The sequence below is a fragment of the Austrofundulus limnaeus genome, unplaced genomic scaffold (genome assembly GCF_001266775.1).
Source record: "Austrofundulus limnaeus strain Quisiro unplaced genomic scaffold, Austrofundulus_limnaeus-1.0 Scaffold1064, whole genome shotgun sequence".
Classification (NCBI taxonomy): Eukaryota; Metazoa; Chordata; class Actinopteri; order Cyprinodontiformes; family Rivulidae; genus Austrofundulus; species Austrofundulus limnaeus.
The window spans coordinates 18,810-38,972 of record NW_013953466.1 but is presented as its reverse complement, the minus strand read 5'-3'; the positions used below and the strand labels follow the sequence as shown (position 1 = coordinate 38,972).

General features: G+C 39.9%; 1 protein-coding gene across 2 annotated transcripts in view; it reads right to left on the bottom strand.

Annotated features, from left to right (window-relative positions):
* Positions 1–20,163, bottom strand: part of LOC106533968 (ribosomal protein S6 kinase 2 alpha) — a 50,444-nt gene that overhangs the window by 14,910 nt on the left and 15,371 nt on the right. For both annotated transcript variants that reach the window (XM_014030455.1, XM_014030454.1), the window contains exons 3-4: positions 710–826; positions 516–597 (exon numbers count right to left, since the gene is read on the bottom strand). In XM_014030455.1, coding sequence (XP_013885909.1) covers positions 516–597; positions 710–826 — 199 coding nt within the window. The remainder of the gene's footprint in view (positions 1–515; positions 598–709; positions 827–20,163) is intronic.

Genomic DNA, 20,163 nt, shown 5'->3' with positions numbered 1-20,163 from the left:
TTTATATATTTTTATTTTTATATATTTTTTATTTGGATGTAACGGGGGCTGTGACTCTTAATTTCGTTCCATCTCATGTAACATGTGATGTGAATGACAATAAAGTATCTTGAATCTTGAATCTTGAATCTTGAATAAAGCAACAAAAAAAAATTTAAAAATTGCAAAATACCCCCATTAAACAACAGAACTCAAACCTACAATTTAAGAAACTTCAATCATTAGTTAAATGTGAATTACAAATGAAAACAATATAGTTTTTTAATTCTTAAAATGATAATTAACTGGCCAAGTGTAACAAAACTAAAACCAATAAGCACATAAGTCTGTGTCACAAAACAAACCAGAGGGAAACTTTTTGATTTGACTTGTGCGACTAACAGGATGTGTTTGACAAGCTGCAGGAAGTCTCGTAAACCTGATGCTGGCTGAACAAATAGGTTTAGACGTTTGAGCACGGGGGAGAGATCATTTCAAGGCTGCAGCCTCAGTAAACATGTTGCAGGTTTCTGTACCTTTGAGGGTGGCCTTCTTCAGGACCTTCATGGCATAGAGCTGGTTGGCATCAGGAGGGGTCACCTTCCGCACAAGGAACACCTGAAAAAAATAAAATAAATAAATAAAAACACACTTAAAATCTAACATCTGCACATCAAAGGAAAACAACAAAGTAATATTCAACATCAGATACACAGAGAGAGGGTGTTACCTTCCCGAATGATCCCTGCCCCAAAACTTTGAGCAGCTCAAACTGAGAGGCGTCGGCTTTCTCTGAGCCCTCTTTGACCACATGGGTGATGTTGATCTCCTTGATGTCTCCATCGTCCTAAAAAGTGAGCAGAATCAGCGGGTCAAAATGACAAATAACTGATGATAATCAGTGATTGTTAGGTTGGACAGATCTGCAAACAGACGTGCAAACAGCACTATATCAAAATAAAACTTCTAAGAAAGAGGAAGTGCAGTGAAAAAAAACACGTTCAAGCATGAGAGATAGCACCCAGCGGGCTGTGATAAATGAGCTGCAGGGTTATTGTGTTTCTGGAAGTGATGGTGACTGACTGCAGCGTTAGGTGGAACTGCAGAACAGTAACAGTAAACTTCGAAAAGGGAAGAGTGGTGGTTGGCTGGCTGGATTTGGACACACACTGTTAAAAACCACAAAACAGACTCTCTGATCAGGAACTTTAAAGAGAAGTTTGCAGGTTTGAGTATTAAAAGTCAAAACTACTGAACAGAAGTTGAAAAGTTTAACACACCAGGTCATTTCTTTTCTAATAAAAACACCAACAATTAGCAATTATTGAAGGAACCTGTATCGACCACCGGCAGTTTTAGACAAAAATCATCTCGTAAATAATATATTCATGCTCGAAACATGTTGAGGATGACTCTCAGCTACTACCAAAACCAAATTCTAGCTCTGAGTTCAAGATGTTTTTGTGTTAAATTCAAATGTGGTGGCGGCCATCTTGAATCCAGCTGATTCCAAAAGATAATCAGTTGCAGGAACAAAGCAAGGATTACATTTTGAGTGTTTAATTGCAATCCATCCAGACATTCATGGGATATTTTGCTAACAGACAGGCACAGCTGACTCTGATAGTAAATGACAAGCTTCAGTCACAACTTGTATTATGTGTTGTAAATGACTCTCAGCTATTAAGACGCCATATTTGAGCTCAGAATCTATAAAAAATGGCTGAGTTAAAGACATTTTTGATGTTTGATAATGTTATTTAGCTGTGGCGGCCATCTTGAATAGGGTTCAAATCTGTTCACTTGTTTACTAGATGTTTTACTAACCTGGCATTCAATTAAACACACATTATTACATCTTTTTTTAGTGGTGGGTGATAAAGGCAGTATTTTATGTTCAGCAGAGGAAGGCAGTATTTTATGTTCAGCAGAGGAATAAAACACTTCCCTGTGAAGTTTAAAGATGAAAACAAGTAGTAAAGTTGTACTTATAAAGCAGAACTGGTTAACAGGTACTGAAAATGGAAATGCCTACTTCCAAAACAAACTCCTAAAACTGAAATTAAAACCGGTAACAAAGTAAAAGTTCACATCTTCAGGCCTCGACAAAGAAGTAGTGATTTTCATCGCTTTATAAGTTTATAAGTTACAAAAAAAACATAATTTTAAAGTGTATTAATTTCATTAAAAAGTATTTAAGCCTGTTTGATTTTAACTAAAAGCAGCAAAAATAAATAAATAAAATAAAATAAACCTAAAAAAAAACAGCCACAGATTACAACAGCCTGAATTGTATCTGACATCAGGAAACCAGAGCYTCTTCAACACTCAGGCTTTCTGAACAATATCAATAACAGCCAAACAGAACACAACTCGCACTTCGTCGCGTTAACGAATCTACTCTCTCTGCACATCAGCTGGAGGAAATCACTACGGGCCAAAACAGCTCAGGATGTAAACAGGAGCAGGCATGTCGAGGCATGTTGTTACCATCCACTGGTTCCTGGGTTCAGGTGAGGAGTCTGGTGCGGCGGCGCAGGTGTCACACTGAGCAGGACTCCCAGCTTTGTTCTTTCGGAACAGATGAAGGGACAGCACGTGGCTCAGCTTGAACTTTTTCTTCTCCTTTTCCATCTCAGCATCTTCCAGGCCGTTTTAAGATCCCACCTCCATCCATTAACACGGCGACACACTTCACAGAAAGTCACCTCAAAGGTCCTCTCTCCTCAGCGGGGGCACACCTCAGACTCCTCTGTGAGCTCATGTTAAGATGTGCTCGGCKCGCTGCAGGGGTTTGGGGCTTGTTTCTACGCTCCTGCAGCAGGGTTCTTCTGTTATCATTTTACAAAATGCTCCTTTGTCATTTTCTCTTCCATTACAGGTCCCGTCCTCGTCTCGTCTACGTTTGTCTGATTAGACCTGCGTCCTTTACTGAGTGAAGAGAGCTGCAACTAAAACGAGCAGGAAGGAAGAGCCTGCCCTCATTCTCACAGTCCTGAAACTAGTGGAGCACAAATGTGTGTGGCTGAGACACAGAAGAGTGAAGGAGACTCAGCTCAAAACTCAGCAGAAAGTCACCCAAGCAAGGAAAAGGCCTTGCATTTCTCAAAGGAATGCAAATCACCCGCCGCCTTTTATGTGCAACCTGTGCTATACTGTAAAAGACTCTAAGTACTAAGTAAAGCAATTATGTAACACCAAGTGATTCACAATAAAAGCACAAAAATTAAAAGTATCACAATCAAACAAAGTACAAGTAAAAGCAGATTAGAATATAAAACTTAAAAATATCAGAGTGGGGTAGTAACTACTTGCATTTACTTGAGTAACTGTTTTGGGGAAAAATGTACTTTTAGAAYTTTTACTACACCACATTTTTTACTTTACTTGAGCAATATTATTTTTAAGGATTGCTACTTTTGCTTGAATAAAATTTCAGAATCATCTGTAAGTGAGACCTCTTGTTTATGCACAGTATATACATTAAGTACTGTAAGTATTAGTTTCATTTAGGTTTTTTTCTGCTTGGTCTTCAGAGGAGTCGGACGCTTTTTMTTCTCTCTCCTGAACCCGRCCCATCTTCCCTGCTTTGCAGCTTTTTCAAYCCTTTCTTCTATCTATCATCCGAAAAGAAAAGGAATTATGGATTTGGTCAACTGGTCTCTGAACGCKATCGACACTATTTTTTCAACACTGAAATTGGAGCGTGGGGAGCACAGCTGTCCCAGTGGAATGGTGGCGGCCGGGCGAGTGTCTGGCTCTTGAGGGTGGAACRTSATCTATTTGGCGCCGCTTTCCATTGAAGACGTGGAAGATCTGTATATATTTGGATTTATGATAACTGGATTCCTGGTGATCAGTTGTGGAGGAGTCCTGGCTTATCAGAAAATGAAAGTGATCCTGACAGCAGTTCGGGCATGTGAGAAGCTGTCAAAAACATTGGCTGGAGTCTCCCATGTTGGAAATGTACAAACTCAAATGTTAGGGGATATAAGTCGCAAATTGGATGTGATTCTGACAAGAATCCCAGTTCAGCAGCGTGAGGAGTAGGATTACACCTGGGTGAAGTTTCAGACGGAAAGAGAGGCAAGGAGGTAATGAATTTGGAACATTGGCCTTTTTGCCATCATAGAGATGCAGTTAAGACTTAAAGCAGAGAGAAAATCAAGGATGCTCGCCCCAAAACAATTATGTTTATCTTTTGGATCCCTGCAGCTGCTGACCTTGGCTCGGCAGTTATCAAAACTCCTTGGATGGCACGTGAAACAGAGGATTGACTCCCCATCCCCTACCCGTATCACCCATGGGTGGATCAGTCTGAAGGCCACGACAGGTAGAGACAGAGAACTGACTCTGGTGATTTGTGCTTTGGTTGATAACTTGTTTTGGACTCTGGAGGTCTTTGATTGGTTCCAGCACGGATTATTAACCTGAAACATCACTGGCTCCACTGCATTCCACCCCATARCATGTGTTTGAGCCCCAGCCCCTCCCTTCCTTAGTTGCCTTGCACTCGTGAGTGTTTTTTTTTTTAGCGTATGATTCTGTGTTTCTGTGTGTAAACATAGGATCAGAGCACCTTTTTTAACCTCATCTTTCCTATTGTGTGTAATCCAAGCTGCAAAAGGTAGTGCGACTGTCATTGCGAAAGACCTTGGACATTCGTTCCCCCATGTTTGTTATGTGCATCTTACTCCGAACGGATGTTCTAAACTGCAATTTCGTTCTGCATTGCATCTTTGACGTTGTGTGTGAATGACAATAAAGCTGATTCTGATAAGTTTCATGACAAGACAATTAAGACTTGAAAAAGTGCTTCTTTTGCTGGAATTTATTTTGTAATTAATTTGTATAAATTTTCTTAATTCTACTCCTTAAAAACACCAGAATTTGCACATAGCTTTCAATTTTGTGTCAGTCTGATGACATTGATTAAAAATATTAAAGGGGTGATATTATGTGCTTTCCAAGCCTACATTTCAATTTTATACTAAAATAAAGTAACTATGTCACATTTTCAGCTTATGAAAGAGCTATATATTTGCAGAAATCCCCAAAACAATTTACTTCTCATCTTGACAGTTTCTGAACGCCTTGAAATAGGTCTCTGTCTCTTTAAGGAAATCCAACCACTTCGGTCATGCCCAAGCCTGCCGGAGTCGCGGGGTGTGTGTGTGTGTGTGTGTGTGTGTGTGTGTGTGTGTGTGTGTGTGTGTGTGTGNGTGTGTGTGTGTGTGTGTGTGTGTGTGTGTGTGTGTGTGTGGAGGGGTGTCGTGCGTGCGCTATGATGCAGTTCACTTGGCATCTGAAAATACATTTCCTCAAAGGTATTTTTAATCTGAAAAGAGTGAGAAGTAGTGTTGAGAGCTGCAGACAATTTTAAGTTTCACTTTCGCTTTCCCTCTTTGCTTAGTTACTGCCAAGCGCCTGCAGGAATCATGGGCGGGATGTGTGGGGTGGGGGATGGGGAGGCGGGCTCCGTGATGAGGAAGCTCGGCTTAAAGACACATCCCAGAGGCTTTTCTGGTCCCAAAAGGCGTTTCTGGTCCCCACCTGTCGTTTTGCTCCTCAGCATGGCTGCCTAAAAATGCTGCAGGATTTCTCAGACATGCATGAATGAGTCTAAGTAAGGCTTTGGGCATGTTTTTTTTATGAGAGTATAACATTATAACATAATATAAAACTCAAAAAAGTTGATTTTACACGATATTGCCCCTTTAAATCAGATGTTATGATCTGCCACTCATCCTTTTTTACGAAACACTTTTTTTCACTCTAACTCGAGTAATTTCTGGGATGACTATTTTTCACTTTTACTTGAGCAAAACTATGTTGAAGTACTGCTACTCTGACTTGAGTACAACTTTTGGCTACTCTACTCCCCTCTGATTAAAATGAGACTCAGTATCTGTAAAACAGAATTGTAGGCATTTTTTGTGACTTTCATTAAATTTGCAGAAAGTAAAACTGACAGATTTCTTTTTTAAGTATCAGCCCAAATCTAAGATTACTACAGTCAAAGGACCTTTAGCAAACACAAAAACCACTAGCTCAAATTTGCAATGCTGAACTAAAGTTTGATGTGGTAGTAGCTGAGAATCATCCTCAGTAAATACTCAGAGCACACATCTTGCAACATCACAAGCRCAAGCATAGTTACCTTTGAATTTTGACCTATCTGGCTACAAKTCTGTCCATTCATGATAGGTGTTGGGGGACTTTTTTTTATTTTTTGATTGGCAGAGTAAAAATCCAGAAGACAAAGAGACAGAATTACAGCAGAGGGTCTTAGTTTGCAGCAGCAGATGAAAGCAGTAGTGAAGCTGCACTTTGGGAGGAGTTGCACACTTGATTCAAAAAGTGGCGATGAGGGACAGGAGGGGCTTACCTGCTCTCTAAAATGGGCTAAATCCTTCTCTATCCAGTTGATTTGAGACTTCTTCTATAGGAGGTGATTCAATGCAACAAAGGGAACAGAGGTTTATTTATTCCTTTCTAGATGCACTGACCATAAATGATGCGGACGCTTCTGGCACAAAACACACACACAGAAGTGGGGGGGTAAAAGTGTCACGATCACATTAGTAACAGGAAACTTCTCTTCCCTCCTAGTTCTCACTTCCTCTTTTTTTTTCAGCTGATTTCACTTCCTTCCTGCTCGATAACTCCTACACTCTTGTTTCCAGATAAGGCAGCGAAATCTTTTTTATTTAGAGCGATGGTGAATTTCAGCGGTGACACTGAATTTAAACACGCYTCTCTCGAGAGTTTACCAGGAACCATTTTTGGTGCACAGAAACAAGTCCARGTGCAGTTTGATGGCGATGGTTTTAGCCTTACAGCTTGAAAAAAAAAAAACAGATCCAGACATGCTTCAAAATGATTAATGTTTCTTACGTTCTGACTGCTCTCCACGACTGAGAGCTGATGCTTTCATTTCACAGCTGAAAGGTTGCTAACCCTCAGAACCACTGTCACACACAAGCCCCCACATTCCACTCCTCTTAAAAAATATCCCACACACACACACTGTTACCTGAAGCTTTGGGTAACTTTCCAGTCCCTAAACAAAGCCAACCCCACCCACACACTTTACATTAAATGGAAGTCACTACAAAGCACACGTGAAAAACAAAACAAAACAAAACAAAACAAAAAAAACCAACAACTTGCCTCTAATGCGTGAGGTTTGGTGCGGAATATGAACCTCCACATGTCTCAGTCCAGCTATTTCCATGTCACTGGTGCTGTCACTGGTGACACTCAACTGCTTTAAAACACACAGCTTCTGTCAGTTAGCTAACCCTCTCTGTATGCAATACCACAAGAGATTAAAATCTGCTTACACACACACAGACGCACACATGCACAAAAATGGGAAGTTATAAAAATGGGTAAAGAGCAGCAGACTGATTTGTTGGAGGCGACGTGAGACGAAGAGGTCCGACGGCAGCGAGAGGCGAGACTTGTGGGGACAGTATTCTTGTTTAGGAACAACAAAACACSAACGATGAGTGAAGGGGACGCTACTTCAAAAAATACGTTTCAAGCACACAAAAAAAGTACTTTCCACACAAAGACATTGTGTAGTAGAAGCTCACAGAGAAGAGGAGGAAGCTACGACTTGTTCACCGTGACACCTGCATCTCATGTGGTGCAGAAAAGGCCACAGCTGAGTGACCTTAAACATAAAATCTGTTATAACTCAGCCAGTTTTACAGATATAGAMCTAAAGTTTGGTGTGGTAATAGCTGATACTGATCCCCAAAACATATCCTGAGCACAAACAGATGGCAAGAGAGTTTCCTTCCAGTTTTACTCTTCTACCCTTCGAATTTGCTGTTGAATGATTCAAAAATAATCATTGTATCTGTTAGCAAAATATCTCATGAACCACTGGGTATTTTTTTCATGAACCCTTCAGGAAATAATCATTGGATGAATCCCTACAAATGATTAACTTTTGGACTCCACCAAAGTCAAGATTTCAGCCATAGCCAACTGACATTTTGAAACACAAAAAGGGATATAATTAAGTGAGTTTAAAAGGGATTGAGCTAAAATGTAGTGTGGTAGTAGCTGAGACTGATCCCAAACACATATTCCAAGCACTAACATATGGCAAAATATTTTGCTTGAGATTTTGATGTTAACTATTTAAAGTAATCACTGTCTAACTGTTAGCAAAATATCTCAAGAACCATTGGGCATTTTCTCATTAAGCTTTCAGGAAATAATCATTGGATGTACCTCTATAATGGATTTGTTTTTGGAGCCCACCTAAATTGAGATGCCCGCCAAGTCAGCTGACCTTAGAAAACACAAAAATATGCTAAAATTAAGTACATTTTACAGATATTGAGCTAAACTTTGGTGTAGTTGTAGCTGAAAGTCATTCATACCGCATATTCTAAAAGATCCTTATTGCACAAGATTTTTTACTGGAAAATGTTAGCATCATCTGTAGGAGTCAACCTGTTTATCTGTTAGCAAAACTTGGCATGAACCACTGAAGAGATTTTCACTGAACTTTCAGGAAATAATCACTGAATGTACATTTACAACTGATTCACCTTTAGAGATAAATTAAATTCAAGATGGCTAACACAGCTAACTAATATTAGTCAACACAAATATGACTAACTCAGTAAATTTCACAGATAGAGCTAAAATTTGACGTGGTCGTCGCTGAGAGTTATCGCACAATATCACGAGACTGTGCATAATGCTATTTTCAAGGTTTGACCAAAACAGCTGGCATTACTAAATCTAATTTGGTCTCCCTGACATGAAAAGGTGGCAGCAATATTAATTACTCATCCAATACTCACACTTTAACTAGTGTTTCTACCTTTGATTATCACATTTAGAAAAAAAAAAACCTGACATGTTGTAATGCTGTTTGGTAAACACAAGGGGGCAGTGCTGCACTGCTCTGCAGCCAAATCAAAGGCCAGTGCTCCAAACGTCCCTGTCATCAGACATGAAGCTGAGCCGAGAAAGGACATGTCCACATTGTTAAKCCATAACTCACCTAAAACCCCCAGAAATGGCTTTGACATCAGTTACAGGAAGGAAGACATGAAGTAAAACAGAAAGATAGTATGTGGGTGGTGACCGGCCTGCAGAGCCAACACGTCCAATCACAATCACAGTGGGAAAGGTCAAGTGGGTCTAAGCCCTTTAACAGCTATTTCTTGTTCCAACCTGCTCGGTTTGATGGCGTAAGGTTAAGAGGAGTGAGTCATGTTGAGGAACCTGAAGAGAGAATAAAAACTAAGTTCAAGCAAGTGGGTTTTGAGGATTATGAGACAAGTGTCTCTCTGCAGCTCGTCCTCTTTCCTGTGGAGGGAAGAAGAAAAAAGAGGAGCAGGAACACCTGCATATCTTCAAAGTCCTGACAGCTCAGACTGCTGGGACTGAGAGAGGAGCAGCTGGGAACAAGATGAACAAAGAAGTTTAAACACTCGTTCAGGTAACCTCTGGTTTGGCTTCATTACAGTGGAAACATWTCACGCAAGACTAACACAAACACATACACACGCGCGTGAAATACACACAAAATTTTTCTATGCACTCTAGTTACAACTGACAAGTAAAGGTACTGCAGACCATGATATACTTAAAGTATCATATTTAGAAAAATAAAAACTTTAAAAATGTGGAACTTCAAACCCTATCAAATGGAAGCCAAGAGCTGATAATTTTTTTCCCACGGTTTTCTCATGATGACATATTTTGTCGTTATCATGAAATAACAATAAGCGTTTCTTGAGAAAATGAGTTAATTACGTCCAGTAAACCACAGAAATAAATTATCAGCGGAAAACATCTGCTCTTGGCTTCAGCACTACCATACATTAGATTTACATTTAAATAGAGCTTTAGACATTTAGTCTGCTCAAGTTAATAACTATTTAATAACTATTTAATAACTTAAATATAAAAACAACCTCTCAGAGCCTAAATCAATCACTTTATTATGATGTCAAAACAAATAAAAGGACTGAAACCAACATATCAAAAAAAGCATCAGATGATTTTAATAGTTTATTTGATTAACTAATTATCTGACTTGTTCTAAAACCCCTGATTCACAGGCATGTTTCAAAAATACAGCCTAATGAGACTGATGTATTTGTATTAAGAGATTAATTAGCATCTATGTAATGTTTATGTTGTTTGGTAGCTTATATATAACTTTAAWTAGACAGCTGTAGAAAGCAGTGCCTCTTTTATTGTGTTCAAAGTACAGAAACCGAAGGACTGTAGTTCATAAACATCTACTTGTGTGTTTTTTAGCTCCTAAGTTAAAGAGTGGGTACTCAGCCACAGCACAAGAGGAAGTTTAGTTATGAAACTGTTAAATACTTGGTCCAGATTTACAGCGATACAACAGCTACAACTGCACTTTTTTTTAGACAGAAAAACAGGCTCGACTGTTTTTCTGCTTTGGTATTTGAGCTTAAATTGGGGTACAAATCACAGCTGTAACCGGTGCGTTCCAACACAACAGGCACTATAATTGGTCTAAAAAAAGCTTTTAAAGTACCAACACTTAAAGCACATTACACTCATATTCATCTGTTTTTTTTTCTTACAAAGGGTTCACTTTAAATCATTCACAACCGACTGATTCATCACAAAAGTACCTACTAGTTCTTAATCGGTTTCTCTAAAGCTCTAAATGTGATTTAAAGCCCAAACCTGGTGAAACTAAATTAATTATTGCCCACAAGTGTTCGGTTATACATTTTACAAAGTATCCTAATCATCCTGAATCACAACTGAGCTATAGCTCCTCAGTTTCACTACACGTCTGCAGTTTCATAGGAATTTCAAAAAGCCACAGAGGGGGTGAGTGTTTTTGTTTGTGTGCGTCGAAGCAGGAGTGTTCAGACTTGTCTACAGAGAGGCCTCCACCTCTGTCGGAGTAAGGACAAGAATGTGTTTCGTTCTGTTCCACTCTGCTTGAAACTCTYAAATGAAGGGCCCCAAACAGCGGCTCTGCAGAGGACTGGGTAATTTGTTTGAACCTGTCTCGCTCGGTTATCTAGTCTCGCTCACCTTTCCTTCGGCACATCMTTGTTTCGCTCAGCACAAACTGTTCCATATGTCCGCCTTCCCTTTGTCATTCTCCCMTTGCCCTTTAGCAACACCTGCTGTTGAGGGACTGAGGAACAGATAAAAAAAAGAAAWGGAGGTGGAAAGGAGAGGAAGGGGGGGCGTTGGCAGATGGACCTTCACCTGCTCTCAARGTAATCCTCAAACAAGTCATTATGGAACTTTAATTCCAGCTTAGAGAGCAGACTGCTGAAAAGATTTCAAGACCTATAATAAAACATAAATTAAAAAAATAGCTTTGAGATGATCACCTTCCTGAAAGACTCATAAAAAGCCAGCAAAGTAAATCTTTATGATCTTAYTCCCTACCTACTTAATCCATTTATCAAAATCCGTGTGGCTGCTGTAATCTAATAGGAAAATGGTGTAAGAAATATAAATAGTGCAGTGTTTGYAAAATAGATTCACTCGATGTTTTGTATCTTTTTAATCTGGTGAAGGTTGTAAGGTTACATTCTTTGTGCCATCTGTCATCTACTCACACACAAAAACACACACATGTGCTTTTCACAAATATCCAGGAAATCTGACTTTTTTTTCCCCCCACAGGCTATGGCATCTCGACAGGCACASATGCAACTAATCACAGGAGCAAGACGAAAGGTGGAGGCTGCAGGAAGCACAAGATTAGCACCAAAGCTACAGGAAATTCCACGTTTGCATCTCTAATATTAATAGCAGCAGCAAGGATGGCAGTAAGATGATAGGCAGCTCTGCGCTGAGCCAGTTGACAGCAGGTCTAATAACCTTGTGATATAGCCTCAGTGGCAAACCCAATAAAGCAAAAGTAAAGAGTGGGGGTAAAAAAAAGACAGAATGTGGCAGGAAGGAGGAACAGGAACAGAGGAGGAGGCAAAATGAGAAAGCAGGAGGAGATTTATAAGGAGAGTAGATGCTTGGAATTTAAACAATGAGGTCATCAGAGTTAAAGCAACACAAACTGAGTGCAGTGGAAAAATCTAACTATAGTTTCTGTTTACAGCACCATCCAAAGAGGGCAGAACTCTACTTTTATCCAGGATCAACACGATTTAGTCCATTAAATATACATCTTTGTTGTTTTAAAACATCCTCATGACTCTGAAGGAAAATTGATTCTGTTTGCACAGATTCATAAACGTACTTCACATAGAAGTGTTCTTGACATGTCTGKACTATTTTTGATAACCAAATGCAMAATTATATATTTGTTATGTACTGTGATTAAGCTCTGATTAAAGTCACTCGTGATGTGGGTCATCTCAGAACAGACTGTAGTTTTGAGGGACAGTTTAGATAAAACCTGCCTCACACTAAAAACATCAAACACAGTTCTTTCATCAGARTTCAGAACTTGTGTTTAAGACCYAACTGTTTGGTAGGAAGGACTTTCTGTATCAGTGATGTCTTTTGCCCCAGAGGGAGTGGTTCGGTCAAAAGGTTGGTTATAAGAACATTAGTGATTTCCTGGTTTGGAACCAAAACTGAGGCTCAATCAGGTCTGTTTTGGTCCAGTTGGAAGGTTGTTTAAGACTTTTATATTCATCTGCAATTAAATGTTCAAGTCTACGTTCAAAATTTGTCTCCTAGTTTGTTCTCACTCGTCATGAAAAATACAATTCTTTAAACTCTTTGACAGCTTAAAGGCACAGTGTGTAGGATTTTGTTAATTCTTTAAGCCAAAATTGAGATAATCACTAATGACAATAATAAAAAACATGTCTAATCATTGCAGACAAAAGAGTTTGTTTTATTATTTTTACCTTATAAAAAGCTGTTTATATCTCCATGGTCGCGGGTCGCCATTACAGGCAGCCGCCATCTTGCACCGCCATCTTGTCTARGAAGGCTCATGAAGGACAAACTGCGGTGGCGGCGTCAAAAACGGTTTTAGTTGTAATACTATAAATGTAATATTTGTTGTCTGTCATTGTAGCTGGGATAATTTTACTTATTAAAGCTCATAATCTTACCACTTGAAACATCACTAGCCCTGAAGCTGCTGGTAGACATCGCGGTTGGAATTATCAAAGGTTTTTGACACCTGAGAGACACCGTAGCAACTCCTTTGTGTTTGGAAGCGGGGGGTGGGGGTGGGGGGAGGACCAGGGAGGATGATTCAACCACTCAACCACTAGATGTCGCTGAAAACAACAAATCCTAAACACTGTGCCTTTAAAGGGGACATATGCAAAATCCACTTTTTTAGCTGTTAAATGCATTTTGTTGTTGATATTTTCATATTCTGTTTTGGTCATATTTTTAACCCGTTCAGTTTTCTCTATTTTCTACGATGTTTTCTGAACTATTACAATCACAGTTTTTGCAAGTGGACTTCAAATAAGGTCTGGACATACTAATTTCATCTTCATTCTCCTCTGGCTCTGGGTCAGACTCTGGCTCCAACATGTAAGGCTGGATGGACAAATCTTCTCTTGCTGACATCTTTTAATTCATTTGAAAATAAAAAAAGTTTTTGTTGTAAACCCCTCTATCAAACTAGAATGAACCTGTCTGGAAGCTGTAGGGGGGCGGGGTGTGAAGCACCATGTTTGGATTTAAAGAGACAGCTTCAAAACGAGTTGCTTTGAGACACACCTCAGAAAAGGGGTGAACGAMGGGAGTTACAATATGGAGGAATTCAGGCCAAGGCATTGCAGTCCCACWTTATATAGACCCCTGAATGATTTAAATGTGAAAAAAGGTGCATCTGAGAGAAACTCGTTTTGGTGCTGTCTCTTTAAATGCAAATAAGGTGCTTTACATCCCAACCACCTCCAGGCATCACTCCCAGAGATCACTGCCTTATATMTTGGAGCCAGAGTCTGACCCAGACAGAGAGGACAATGGGTTCATCATGAACCCSCTGAACTGTAAATTCGCAAAATTGAATATCCAGAAGTTTACAARGTTGCTTAGCAAATACTGTGACTTTACTGTACAAAAATCATAAGAGAAAAAACTGAATGGACTATGACCAAAACAGAGTACAAAGATATCTATGCAGTACCAAAAGAGACTAAATTCAACTTTTCTGCCCTCCTAGAGACTCCAAGTACACAATAAAAATTGTTTTCTTGGCAGTTTTATTGTATTTACTGTTGATCTTAAGTTTTCATTTAAAATAACTYGTAAAAGTCCTTCTAGGGACAAATGTGAATTAGCCATGGCTGTAAACACTATGATGCAGGCATCAGATTGTCTTGAATTGTSTTTCTTGTACCTGTCTCTATCAAATAAACAATAAATTAAGGTCTAAAGAAGTGGATTTAGRATGACACGTCATCTTTATTGAGTAACCTTGAACAAACAATGACAACCAATTTATTTCAAATCTCCAGCTTTCATTCTTGAATAATGAKAACATTTTTTGGCAAATACTTTTTACAGGTTCAGGAAGCAAAAATCTATTTTTTTTTTAAGAAGCAAAATCTCAGTTTAAAAGTCATGGAGACAAGAAACAAAGAGATGACTAAAGGAGGGTTTGTGCTTAAGAAATGTTCTATCGTTTGGTCACAGACAGATAAAAATCTGGTCCGATATGTCCGGTAAGATCACAGAGGTTCTGTTTTCTTCTGCCCTTTTTTTTAACGATTCCTTTGAACAAGCAAAACATAAAGCACAACACTAAAGATGAATCTCTGCACTTCCTTCAATGCACATGGCACTGTTCTCATGGCAAAAAGGGCCAAAGGTTAACGGCTCTTGGGCGTGACACTTGAAACTGCTGAGGAACTGAAACGGAAAGAAAGTGGAGGAGAAAAAAAAACAAAGCAACGCAGAAGCAAGAACACACGTCTTAAAAGAGAGAACGGAAGAGAGAGCGAACACCATCAGTGTTTATAATGATGGGGAATAAGGGTTGGAACATTTCCCTTCATCAAACTTGAAAACGAGGCTTGTGAAGCTATGGCAACTGAGCGCTCTCTCTCCTCCCAGCTTCCTCTCTGTACGACGAGAGGCAAGGCCATGCACGCACAGGTAACAAGCCTCCATCATCATAAATAGAGCACTCATGTGTCCTCACACTCTGCCTCAGTGCATAATGTGATGCCAGAATCCTCTCCTTCACGTCGTGCGTGCAGCACATGAACACAGATCTCCCCGTGTTGTTTCTGCAGGTAATATATTACAGTGGCCTTTAAAGGTTGGTGGTGTGACTCTAATATCTGAGACATTTCTGAGTGCACAGGCTTATCTAGAATACAATGCATACACACCAACTAGATGATTAATGAGACTGACTTTCTGTTTGCCTACTATAATCATGCCTGATTGTGAAACAGAAAAAAAAATGCACGCGTTTGCATTTAAAGCCAGACGGACACATGAATGAGAATCCCGATGCACTTAACCATAAGGATTTATGAGCATCCTATGTTTACGTGCATCTGGTCCGATGATAAATCTCTTTCCTTGCAGGCGCCACAAGTTACAACCAGGGCTTAGCGACGCCGAGGGCACAGTTACCATGACGACGAGGCCAACAGCGYCGATGAATGGACGGAGGAGGGGATTAAAAGAACGGACGGACGGATGGATCTGAGGAGCATGTGGGTCAAATCTAGTAGGTTGTAATCTGTTCTGTCATTCATACAGATCTCAGGAGAAGGCAAACGTGGGCAAACAGAAGTCGCTAAAGCTCATTTAAAAAAGGAGATCAATGGCAACATTATGATCCGAACTGGATTATTCAGAGATTACAGATCTGATTTAGTGTGGAATGACTCAATCCGTTGTGACTTTTAGAGCAAAGCTTTAGACAGCGGTGATAATGGCCTGGAAACACCCACAGTGTCTATCAGTGATGCAGGATCAAAAGAAGGTTTCTGATTTAGGTAAGTTATTTAGGATTACACTCTGCTAACATGCTTTACAATCAGACCAACAGCCAAGACAGCAGGCCCCATGTCCAACTACCATAGATAGTATCATAAACATGACTAAATTATTCTGTGCCTTATATGCAGGATATTTGTACTGAATGTTCCCATGACATACAGGCTACTCAAGTACACCCAGTATTTCTTTTAACTCTGGTTTCATTTGCATCACTGATGGGCTTCAGTGTTGCTTCATTTTTAATTCTCTTCATTTTTTATTCTAACATTAACCTCTAAAGACCTGAACTCTTACACGGCAGGCATTTTTGTCCACATATGTGGATTCCAGGACCTGTTTTTTGCGACAAACACTGCCCCAGTGTGGATAACTTTTCTCTGCATTTATTTATTTATTTTTATCTATTTTCAATGCCAACCAAGTGTCCTATAACCCAGTCTTGAATAAAGTACCTCAAAGTGATACTTAAGTGAAAGTACAAGTATCTTCATAAAAATTACTTTGGGAAAAGTTAAAGACTCCTCTAAGAACACTACTGATTAAAAGTATTAAGGCCCCCACATACTCGGGCGTACTTCGGACTGCGGAGGTCCACGCYGACTCCAGGCGAACTCGAAGTGGACGTCCGCCGGACTGGTCCACGCAGAAATCGATTATTTGTGTCCACGATGTCGCACAATAAACTGCATGCCGAGTACTGTTTTGGATGCGACACCAAGCTGATAAAGTTGAGAATCTGTGTCATTTGTGGACGAAATGGAGTCAAATTTTGAAGAGTGTCTCATGGAGGAGATTAGAAAACGTTACGATGCGCCAATGAAGGAATATAAAGACTTTCAGCGAGCAACAAATTTGTGGGAGGAAATAGCTCAGATCCTGGGTAAGGTAGTTCTTTTTTTTTGTTGTTGTTTTAAAGCTAAAATGCAAAGTATCCTTTCCTCCTCATCCTTGACATCATGACTGAAATTGTGAGAAATTAAAGAATTAGTCAGGCGGTCAGTACGCTCAAGTATGAAGTCTCAAATATCCGCGGACAATATGCGCGGAGTCCGCATGGCTCACAGACCGCACACAGTACGCCCGAGTATGTGGGAGCCTTTAAAGTTTCTGGTATTCACTGTCTGTATGTGCCAAAAGTACTTAAGTACAGTGGGAGGGGGGTATTTTCAGGCACATACACATATATAGGTTCTATACCACTATCAATTAACTTTATTTCCTTCAGATGTTATGAAAATGCTCCAGGGATGGTCTTGGCTAGGGATTGAGGTCCAGGGAGGTACTATAGGTAAGAACAGGTAGTGCTTTGTACCAAGAAGCATTTAGGCAGCTTCAACTGGCTACCACAGGAGATTTAAGGATTTCTCAAACATGAATGAATGAGTCAACTCTCTTCATATGTTTTTGATGAGGAAATGATGTAAACCTAAAAAAGACGATTTTGCATAATACCTCCACTTTAAATGCAATGAGATTGTGCGAGCTTCCCTTGAAATTCTATGGTGGCCAATGCAGGAAAATGCAATGACACTGTCATCGAGATCCTCCCACTAGATGCTACCTTGCATCTACTTCTAGCTCTCGCTGTGTCAGTGGCCTCAGGTGAGAAGACCGTTTCAGCTATAAAGCTGATAAATACGTCCATGCGGTCCACCATGAGCCAAGAGAGGCTCACAGGGACTAGRATTTATGTCCGGTGAGTGGAGGGCCCACTAGGTCCATTTAATCTAAGACTGATTACCAAGACACTCCTCGGTTAGTTCCCTTTTTTTAACCTAGAAAGCTCCAACTTTGAAAAAAAAATTAAACTAAAGCCAGTTCTATAAAATTACAGTCTTTTACAGTTCCTGCAGTGTGGGCATAAAAGAAAACCAAAAGGGGAACTGTTAGTTGCAAGTATTATTCAATTGTCTCAGCAGTTTGGAAAGCATGTCTRGTCTATTTAAATAAAGGTTAACTCTACAGTGAACATGAGTGTTTTATTATCCAAACTGTTGTAAAAGCAGTGTTTGGAATTTATGACTGGTCAGCTTTTTGTAGCATGTACCCACTGGCTATCAGGGTCAATAAAAATCACAGGCAAATTTAAAAAAGAAAGAAACTACTTTAGGCGTAGAGCTCCCGTTCAGAACTGTTTTTAACTCAATTAATCTTTTGAAAGGATTGAGCTTTGATTGAGGGACATTAGATTATTTTAACGGCCTTTCGTGGAAACGGTGCAGTGAGATCAGTTATATAGCCGACGGCCAAGCATAGAGGGGTTAGATTGCGTAGGAAAGGATCTAAAGATTTAGAGCCTCTTTCTATCAAAGAGGCAGGCCGGGTAATTGGACTATAAACTATATCTTCCAGATCCGCGTGTGTATTTGTGTGTGGGTTTTGTGCGGCTATCAGCACCCTAAATGAACTAAACTACTGCCGTTAGCATGGGCTGCGCAGATGAAACAGATAACGGGACACTGGCTTGATAGGCACTGTACTCCCAAAACACACACGCTCCGAGCCCTGCACAAAACATCGACACCGATTTATGTCCATCAAGCTCTGCCAAACGTGTGCGCAGAGGCAATCATAACAAGGTCTGGTGGGCACTGCGAAAGAATAAGGAACCATTTTAATTTGTGTTAAACCCTCCTGGAGAGCCTCAATTAACCCTGCTGCATAAACACAACTCTGACTCACGCTCAATAAGACGTGAACGATGCCGCGTGTGTGCCTTTCTTGTTCCCTGCTCGTTCCTGTGTGTGTATGAGCCGTGATAAATTCGAGTTTTTATATATATTATTACTGTAATAGGGAAATGTTGAGTCTACGTCTGTCAGCTCAGTTGCGTAATGAAGCATTGAACTCTTCTGTGAACAGACTGACTTGCTGTGTGAAAAAGAGCTCAGTTTATACAAAACAAGTGAACCAGAAGCCGCTGATTCACTCGAACATATTTTCTGAAAGATTTTTAATAACTTTGCTGAAATGAAAACGTCTCTGAAAACATTACATTCCTGAATAAAAGTTTGACTCAAACTCTGACATAAGCAAACAGACTTTAACAGTCAAGGACACTGGGAATTGGTAAAAGCCTGAGGCTTATCTGGGCGACAAGACATATTGATAAATTAGGCTCAGAGGATGAATTTCCAGAATCTGTAGAGTAAAATGATGAAGGGAAGTCAGAGCGAGACAAAGGAGGAAAGAGGGCATCTTCAAGCATCGGTGCTTTTCTTCATTAGTAAGTGTGTGTTTGTCCCTGTGTGTGTGTGTATGTGTGTGTGTGTGTGTGTGTGTGTGTGTGTGTGTGTGTGTGTGTGTGTGTGCGTCAGAGTTTCCTTCCTGTCATCCAAAGAGCTGCGACAAGTCCACTCGCAAGGCACTAACTGGGAGGTCTGGTGCTCAAACTGCTCGTTGAACTAATCAAATGGGCCAGACCTTGAAGCGTTTGAAACTGACGCATTTAATCCCATTACCCTGTGTAATGTAAGTAGATTGAGAGGCAAAGAGGGAGAGATTAGAACTAAAAAACGGTCCGAGAGCAGAGCCAGAGCAAGAACATATGAGTTTGAGCACCTATTGTTTAAACTGTGTGGGTTTATAAAGAGAGAAGATGAACTGAACAGACAGAGATAAGTGAAAACAATTCTCGAAAATGTTCAAGATGAAGACAAATTGATCATTTTCAGGGGATTTTGTTGTTGCAAATACCAAGAGAAACTTTTTTTTACTTCAATATATTCAGTTAATTCTTAGAAAACTGTAGAAAAAACAACAAAACAAAACATCAAGCCTGTAAAGGTAGTGAAGAAGAAAAGTTTCTGTAGCTGTAGTTGGCCTGTCATGATAAGCAATAAATCAATTAATAGCACAATATATTCAAACTACACTCACCGGCCACTTTATTAGGTACACCACGCTAGTAACGGGTTGGAACCCCTTTTGCCTTCAGAACTGCCTCAATTCTTCGTGGCATAGATTCAACAAGGTGCTGGAAGCATTCCTCAGAGATTTTGGTCCATATTGACATGATGGCTGAAGGAAAACTGGCAGGAACAAACCCAGGGTGCAGACAGGCTCAAAAAGTATAACAAAAATTTATTTAAAGGTAACAAAAAACTGCTGTAAAGACAGCTCAACTTACAAAAACATGAAGATCACACAAGCAGGGGGAATGAAGCACAGAGAACAATAACAAACAATGATCCGACACCAGACTGAGACAGGACAGGGTTTAAATACACAGAAGACTAA